This window comes from Xiphophorus couchianus, chromosome 8 (genome assembly GCF_001444195.1).
Source record: "Xiphophorus couchianus chromosome 8, X_couchianus-1.0, whole genome shotgun sequence".
NCBI lineage: Eukaryota > Metazoa > Chordata > Actinopteri > Cyprinodontiformes > Poeciliidae > Xiphophorus > Xiphophorus couchianus.
The window spans coordinates 11,691,980-11,701,219 of NC_040235.1; the positions used below are offsets into that span (position 1 = coordinate 11,691,980).

Here is a 9,240-nt window from a genome sequence, read left to right on the forward strand (position 1 = left end):
TGTTTTTTGTGTGGTTGAGGCAAGTTTAGGGGGAAAAAAGTTACAAAACATTGTTATATTGCTGTCATTTCAAAATATTAGCTTTCTGCTTTTACATAAACTAGTTTGGTGAAAAAAGTATTTCCCAAACATAAGTGATATAAAGCGACTTTTTAAAGGACATGCATTTGTTAAAAAGGCCACTTGCTGGTCACACCAGCTCATCATGCTTGGACCTGCTTTTATTCTGCTAAACTGCTTCTCTGTTCTTGTGGGAAAACACAACTTGTCTCCTTTTATTTCCCATTAACCCACAGCTGCGTCTAAACCGTCTCATTGCCTCATAATAAAAAGATGATGAGACACAATTTGATTGTTTAATGTTCCCAAACCATAGTGGGACAAAATTAAAGGAACACAAAGCTCCCCTCTATCTCGTCTTGATCTCCTTTAAAGGTCACATAACAGATCAGTTGATGTTTTGTTCACAAACGACAGAAATGTTGATGTTTTCAGTGTAAGGAGATGAACAATTATTTCAGTTCAAGTAGCTGGACCACAACAACATTTGGCTTTTACTGCAAAGAAAATGTTTTTTCTCTCTCTTTTTTTAAACCAACAGATTGCACAAATATTACAATTTATGATGCCTTTTAAAATGTAAACTCAGTAGGATGAAAGAATTCTCCACATTTGGAATGTTAGGCTTTCTAAAAAGGTTCAAAGAGGACATTTGCTACATTACTACTAGAATTTTAAAAGCCCTTTTGTTCCCATGAGACAAATTAGTGAAATACCATAAGGGCCGACATTCTCCCGTTTCTCGCTGCCAGTAAGAGAGCGTACAAAGAAGCCTCAGCTGTTCTGCATAAATCTGAATTTGTATAACAAGTGACAGCTGGCACATCCTAAACAACATGAAGTGATTTAAAATTACAAAAACGTGCTGCAAGACAAGTTACCGCCTTGTTCAGCAAACTCTCCCAGGATATAGTCAGCTATGCATTTTTCATAAACTGATGCTGACAAATTTGATTTGGCAAATCCCTGTTTCCTATTCTTCTTTTTTTTTAATTATTGAAATGTTCTCTTTTGATGGGGATGACAAATAAAACTCAGTATTGACTTCATACTGCCTTCTACCGTCTGAGGAAATACCCATATTTTAACCCATGTGTCAGTAGGACTTACATCTTATATAACGATAGTACAACCATTAATAAATGGAATTTCTGCTGAGATGCGATTTTATTTTTTTTTTTAGGAAAAGAAAAAAAATATTTTATGTTTAATCAGATTTAATGTCAAGTAGTGAGAAAAAGTAGATTAGCTTTAGTAAATGTCTGTTTTAACATCTGAAAATGTCATTGCTTGACCTTGCAGATTAGCTTGATGACCTATCTTGGCATCCGGCTCAAAAAGAGTTTTGTCTGAATCATTTTGTTTTTATACTTCCGATATAGAAATTCAAACAAAGCTTTTAAAATAAACATCATGATTCTTGTGTTGTGACTGTGAAATGCAAGTCTGTTTTTTTCATTCTTTTAATAGAATGATTATATGTTTGGACATTTTGAGTACACAAGCAGCTGCAACTGTTATTTACGTTCCTTTCTCTTTAAGAATGTGGTTAAAAAAATTAAGAAATTACATTTGTCTTGGATGTGTGAAGCAACATGACCACTCTTACGAAAGTCTGCTTTTGTTTTACTGATTGGACACTTGTGACATCGTATCCCTGCAAGAGTGCTGACTCAGCAAAAGAGAGACAGAAACCAAGAAGGAGAATCCCAATTGAAACTAAACATGATCAACTTGACAGATTTGGGTCGAGATAAACGTTTTGTTTGTATCATATTCTTTGCTACTGTGTGTGAGAAAAGTTTTGTCTATTTTCTCCAAGTGGAACTTTGACATGAATCTATTTTGCCCATTAAGTTTTAATAACTTTTTTTTTTTTTTACCCTTAAAGCCACATTAGACATTTCTGTGTAACAGCTCAACTATTATACCTTCATTGAGTTATTTTCTACATTAATAACCCTATTAATGATGCACATATTTTAGAGTGTGACTCAAACACACTGTTTACCTGTTTACCTTTGCTGTTTACCTTTGGTCTATTTGGCATTAGGGTTATTTATGTGGACTGTCCCTTTTAAACATTCTAGTTAATAAATAACTTATATAGCTTTCTTTCTGAGAAAGCAGGACATGAGCATGTGTGGTTTATGTGTTAGTTTTCAGATCCTAACAGGTTTTTCACATTTTATCCTCAAGACCTGTCTTAAAATATATGAAGTTTTCTATTTTTACTCCTTTAAGAATAAAAGACTGAATCATAGCCTTAAAAGCATCCAGGAGGTCAAACATAAAATGGGCTTCTGACTAATGAGGAGGATGTTTTGGCACTATGACTAGGATCAAATGTAATCCCAAGAAAGTGTTCATGTAACTGTTTGAAAAAAATATTAATGTTAGGTTTTTTTAGTAACTAACAGATGGCTGGATGATCATGTTCTTTGCATCTCTTGTGGATGGTAGTAGATTTGAGCTCAGTTTTCAGTTTGTTGATCTGGAGTAGAAAGATGTTACCACAATGCCGAGATGGAAATTTCCTTACTGATCGACAGTGGATGCCATTTCTATTCTAAAGACAGCAAAAAACAAGGTCTAGAGAAGAGAAATGGTTGTTTGTTGTTAGTTTCTTTCTGGGAAGAAAAAATAAAGGTACATTTCAAACTTTCTCAACTCAGTTAAAGAACAGTTAGAAAAATTATTCGCAATTGGGAAATTTTTAAGGAATTTTTCAGTTTTCCTGGGACTAGTCCAAAATATGAACCCAAACTCAGACTGTGCAAACTACAGAAAAATTAGAAACCATCCAAGAGTTTCCTCTCAGACCCAACGTGCCTCAGGCTGGCCAGTGAAATACTACATTTCCATGACTGGACCATTAGAGAAGGCCTGGAGAAGAATGTATCAGTTGGAAGTAGTGTCAGGAGAAAGCCTCTTCTCTCTAAGACAAACATGGGTTCATGACTCCAGAGTGTCATGTTGCATCCTATTTAATCACAAGACCTCTGGAAGAATGTCCTTTAACAACAAGTGAGACCATATTGGAGATGTTTAGCCAATTATAGGGAGGCATGTTTGGAGAAAACCAAAGAGTTGTGGGGTCAAGTGTGAGGCTATCTCTGTTGAAGCTTTGTACAAACTGAATCATTCAACCAATAAAGCAATCCTGTGGAAACGATAGCTGAGAATAATAAAGACAAGCAGAAAATGGAAAACTCAAGCTAAATCTGCTAAGGTGGTTCTGCTAAATGTGTCAGTAATTCCCAGTGAGTTTGATTTGACTTCCCTTGACTTCTCCCCATTACTGTTCCCAGCAACTCCTACCAAGATCTCTATGGCAGTAGTTTACAGAATTCAAAATTTTCAGAGCTCTACAATAACTGGAAGAGCTTTTTAAAGATGTTTATAACTTGAAGCCTACTTTCTTGCATTAAGACTTGGTTAATGTGGACTAACAAAGTTTTTGTCTCTTTCAGATTGTCCTTCCTGCCAAACAGAAGCTACAGCGATAATGGCCAGACAATCCTTGCCATCGAACAAGAGTCTCAGGACTCTCTTGGGCCCCTGTGAGGATAACTTTACGGGAACAGAACTGTGAACTGCTCATCAGATTTAGGGGACATTTAACGCCAATGTCTTGGCATCTGTGATCTTAAAGAGTGTACTTTAATGCTAGCTGATTTTCCATAGTGATGCAGTTCCCTCATGATCCTTGGCTGTTTCATAACAGCAATGTAATAGCTCAGTGAAGATGAACTCTGCTTACAGAATGTGACATACAAGACAACTGCTGCTACTCTTAAAATCTAATGTTTAATTTAAAAAAAAGTACAATATAAGTGCATTTTTGAGGTAAGCATAAAGCATATTGAGGTTGAAATGGAGATCTGATGTTACGCTTTTATTTTATATTTTGAAATGTACAAACTCAATGTGATTTTTGAGCACTAGATGGCAGTAAAGCAACCATTGATGTCCTTCTTGCCAAATGGGAAGGCAGAATATGATATTTCAATTAATAACTGACAATGAAAAGCTGATAAATGAATGTATCTTAACAATAACAAGGGTTTACCTCCATTCGGTTTTTGATGTCTGGTTGAACGCTGACTGTCTCCAGCCCAGAAAACGTCTCCCAAATTATGAATTTTAAGGTGGATAAAAAGCCATCCATTGATTCATATCCGTTTTTTCTTTATTGTTCAACTCTCTTTTTTCCCCCTTTCACTCATGAGCTTAGGCTTTAAATTTCATGAATCAAAATAAAAATAATTTTGGTTCATGCTTCAGCAAAAGGGAGCTTGTTTAAATCTTATGAAGCATTATGATCTGATGCAAATCTCATTGATCATGTTTATTAAATATAAACATGATATATATATTTTACAAAATTCTTGAAATTTCTTGCAATTTCAATTAAGTAACTAAGGTCAAATTACAACTTATAGTTTAATTTCTTTTCATCCGTGTCTTGGAGCTGTAATCTAAGACCTCCTAGTTACCATAGATATAATTGACACAGATACCCATTTTTTGCTCTCTCTGTAAAATTAGTAGAAAGTACTACATGGAAATATCTTTTTCACAATCAGAGTAAGACTTCAAAAGTTTCAAACAAGGTGTGACCAACAAAGGCGAGTGAAGTTCTAGCTTATATCTCTAGCACACAGAGTGAGGACAATGGAGGGTAAACTAAAAGAGGGAAAAATGCTCGATTGCCCATCGTTGTGCAACTGCAGCAATGAGTGACACACCTATCACTATGTATCCATAACGACCATTGGACTCCATCTACAAGGCAGGAAAAGCCTTAGCTCCTATAATCACATACCAAACGCTGCTGGAACTTTAACTGGAACTGTGTGGTGTGGTTAAATGATACGAAGATTGAGATTTATTTTTTCCTAGCAAACACTCAAGGGGAGTCTCTAAGAAAAAGGAGTAATATGTGGGAATGCTACCTGTTAGGTGTAGTGGAGGTTCTGTTTCTCTTCCAAAGGTGGCATGTTAGAGTGTATAGTCTCTGGACATTTTGGAATCCTAGGTGGTTTTAAATAAAAATCCAGTGACTTCTGCCAGAAAACTGAAAATAGATGGCTCTTAGGTCTTTCAGCAGGATAATTGTGGTCAACTCAAGACAAATGACTCACTACACTCAGTAACAACCTTTTTTTCTTGGTCATGTCATGTTGCTTCAGAAAGCAAGGAGAACTGAAGAGAATAGAGACTGTAAAGAGGAACTGTCAAAGCGTTTCTCAAAAATGTATTTTAATTCAAAATGAAGAGAACAGCAGTAATAAAATATTTTTTAACTGATTACCTGATTGGAAATAACATAGAGCCTTCTTGCAATCATACATCAGAAGGAATGCATTACCCTTTTAAAAACATTTTACTCCTGCACACTTTAGTGCGTCCTATCTGATCCTAAGGCTTTGTCTCACAGTCCCACAGAGCCGATGCAGTATTTTGGTTTTACTCTAAGGTGGTGCTAACAACAGAAAGATATTTTTAACCATACAAGACATAAAGCCAATAGTTTGTCCTTTTAAGGACCGAAGGAAACCAGTAGTGTTGCTATTTTGGTGAGAACCAAGGGCTAGCTGCCTTTTCTTTAACAAATCGGTCCACTGAGAGGGGAAAAATGTTTCTTATTTCATTCAACACATAAGAGGTCAGGCTGACCTACAACTTTAAAATAAGAGTCGTCTTACTTTGTCTGAGAAATAAGCATGTGCGAAGTGGCTGCCATGTGATCACATCAAAACAGAATAAGTTTCCCAAATCAATTGACTTTTTTAGCCATATATTTGCTCTTCTGCTCTAAAACAAAAAAGAAAAACTGATATTTAAAAGTAGTTCGAACAAGATTACTGACTCAGGTAGTGATGGCCATCTGAAGCCAGATGTGTGGGTGTACCGAGTAAAAAGGGGGCGTGTCAGATTAAGTCACGCTTCGATGCTTGTTTCGTCTTGCTGAAAACCACGTGACTGACAACAAACGATGCCTCGCATTGCATGGGTCACGTGACTGCTTCATTTTGCGTGTCGGTTTTCAAAATGAAAGCGTGATGAGCCGTGCCGCTTCATGGGTTGTGGTATTTGATCGCGCGTCAGAGGAGTATTTGTTTTCAGCAGTGGACGAAATAAAAGGAACCTTGACCAACATAGTTCATGTGTATTATTAGTTTTGATGATGGGACTCATCAAAATGTAATGTTTGTTACCGGTTTTCTCAATTGTTGATAATGGTATATTTTTGACTTTATATTTGTGTGTTTTTATTATGTAAAGAACTTTGAAACTGCATTGTTGCTGAATTGTTCTACACAAATAAACTTGATTGAAATGGAGCCAGCAAGAGGGGAAAAAAATCATCTGCGAATACTTTGAGATTATCGCTCACAAGATTCTTAAATAAAAATAATTAACCTCCAAAATTCTCACCTTCTTGAAAGGTCCACTATTTCTTTATTCTGCAAAGATATATCAGTCTTGCACAGCAGAAACAGACTTAAAACTGTTGGAAGAGTAAAATTCTGGCTGATGAGTGAAAATATAAGGGATCAGAGAGCCAATAGAAATCCAAGAAAAAGAACATTTTTGAAGAATTTTAGTTTTTCAGGAAGCAAATCAAAACTCAAAGAATGTCTGCCCCAACAAGCACTGCACTCCGAATACACTAAAACAAATGTCTACTGTCAAATCAGTCTGAGTCACAATGCTCTATTAGTTTCAACAGCAGATGTCACTAGTGAGAAATGAGTGAACCACCGAGTAATGAACTTTTGGGTGAAACAATGGGCTGGGAAGCTTCACTGCTTCACGAGGGTTCATTTGGCCGTCACTAGACTCAGAACCTATAGTGTCATGTTTGCCATTGGAGTCAGGGGGAATAGAAAACTTACAAAACATGAGGGAGTCACAGAAGCCAGGGGAAGATCAACCATAGGAACCAGTAGAGAAGAGCAGAACATGAGAGACTGGGGAATGTGATTACTGGCGTGAAGGCAGGAGAGCTTAATTAGCAGAATGGATGTCAGCTGTGACATCCTGACCTTAGCAGCGTTTCCGTTAAAAATTTGCTCTGCACTTTGTTGACATTCTACTAAATATCGAAAAGCACAATTTTGAATCTTACTTAAAATCACACGTTAATAAGTTTGTTAATGCAATTAGTCATTAAAAAACTTATGCGATGCCATCATCTTCCAACAACTTCCTGTTATCGTTTCCGCCTGTATTAACGTCCCGTTGTTGATCACGTGACTCGTGTGACGCAGAAACTTTTTCCATTGCAGTTTTGAGATTCTGATACACCTTTTGTCGTGAGTTTTTTCGAAATTGGCGTGTTTCCATTAAGCTAAGTTTTTTTGTAATTCCAGTTTGCACAATTATATTCAAGCTTATAGTCCACAGTTTTTGGACTGTGGGAGAAGGACGGAGTGGCTGGAGAGAAAACACAAAGTTCCTGAAAAACTTCCAAAGTAAAACAAGAACTAAGATCTATAACCATAACTAAACACTGTGACTCACAAAAGAAAATAAATACACGTATAGCACAGAAACGGAATGAACAGAACAAGGTAAAGAATGAAAAATACTGGATACTGAAAGTCCCAAAGATTATGATATATAGTGACAGTTCAGACGGAAAGGAGACATTCAGGATGAGTTGTTGAAATTATTTCTCAAGTGCTGTTCATCTTAGGTTTTTATTTTTTATTTTTTTAACTGTCATTAAAAATGTGTGTTTATGGAAATTGTAGAGAGAACAGGCTGGGGAATGGAAAAAAAAGCCTGTTTTAGTCTAGCCACTAGGTGTAGCAGCAGCACCGGAAACTGGGATGGTCCTCTGTGGATAAAAGTCTGTACATAAGAATTTATGTCTGCTTATTGATAACAAAAATCTACAATAATAAAAACAGCAAAAATGTGGTCAATGACATCACCTGCCTTCCATTATTATTATATGAACAATAAACTTCGATATCAACCAAATAATTACTCTCGCAAATTAAAATGCAGACAGATGGGCCTTTTGAAAGTTAAAAAAGGTTTTCCTCAATCAGAAGAGGAAAAATATGTTTTACAAAGTAGTTAATGTTATTGTTGTTTCTGGAATTACCAAGTGAGAATCTGTATAAACATTTGCCCTTATTAAAAATATAAATGATTTCCTTTTTTGCCCCTGTTCCATCTTTGATCAGGGCTTCCACTGGGTTTGTGGTTTTCAAACTTTTACAGCTGAAAAGCTGATATCATATGAAGTTTTGCAAACTGAACCAAAGGCAACAAAGGTAATAAGCAATGATTTAAACAATCTGTGTGTAGTGAATGATAATTCAGTACATGTGTGACAATTTTGATAAGTATGATTTACAGTGATCTAAATTGGTATAGATGACGAATACAAGGAGTAAAAAGTAAAATGACTTTCACCAGCCGACAAAATCAGAGTTTAAGTTCAGCATTGTGATGATTCATTTATCAAACATATAAATAATTAAATTTCTTTATTTTATAAACTAGATATTTTGCACTAGATTGTGTTCAAAATTAGATGTAGCATGTGTAGGAACCTTGTGTTAAATAATGCTGATAAGTTCCTTAAAACCAGGAATCCAGTTAAAGGAATAGGAAACCTGCTTGTGACAAAAATCTGAGAGTAAGTTATTAAGCTTGTGGCTTTGTCAGCACATTAATTACTATGTGTACCTTCAAGAGAAATGGTTTTTTTTTGTAATGGATAACACATGTCTTGATTCCCACAGTGTCTCCGAACTCCGCACACTCAGCACTACTTCAGAGAAGACTCGTCTGGAGCACTTGTACTTTTGCAGAATACAAGTGCACTCTGTATATTACTAAAGTGATATAAGTGAATTATAAACAGCCGATAAGCCCTTGCTACAAGTCAAACTAAGCTTTAACAAAATTACTATCCTGCTAGAAATCAACCTAATCTAAACCTGCATATTAAAGATCAACAGTGGTATGAATTCTAAGAAAGAATAAATGCTTTTATAGTTCCAGATGATAAAGTCTAATATTCTTTAGTCAGGATGGACTACATAGTACGCAATACAGTACTCCAGAGTTCTTTGCTTTCTGGATTTTCTGTGTCCACTTGCACCAACTTTTCTGATTTTACAGTCATAAAAGTTGATTGTTAGCTGGTAT

At 35.8% G+C, this 9,240-nt stretch overlaps 1 protein-coding gene across 2 annotated transcripts in view; it reads left to right on the forward strand.

Moving 5' to 3' along the window:
- Positions 1 to 8,235, forward strand: part of LOC114149304 (5-hydroxytryptamine receptor 4) — a 44,108-nt gene extending 35,873 nt beyond the window's left edge. Inside the window, exon 8 of one of the 2 annotated variants that reach the window (XM_028025053.1) lies at positions 3,534 to 7,985. In XM_028025053.1, the coding sequence (XP_027880854.1) occupies positions 3,534 to 3,627 (94 nt within the window). In that variant the 3' untranslated portion in view covers positions 3,628 to 7,985. Of the gene's footprint in view, positions 1 to 3,533 lie in introns of both variants that reach the window. The other variant, XM_028025052.1, reaches the window with a different exon arrangement.
- The last annotated feature ends 1,005 nt before the right edge of the window (positions 8,236 to 9,240 follow it).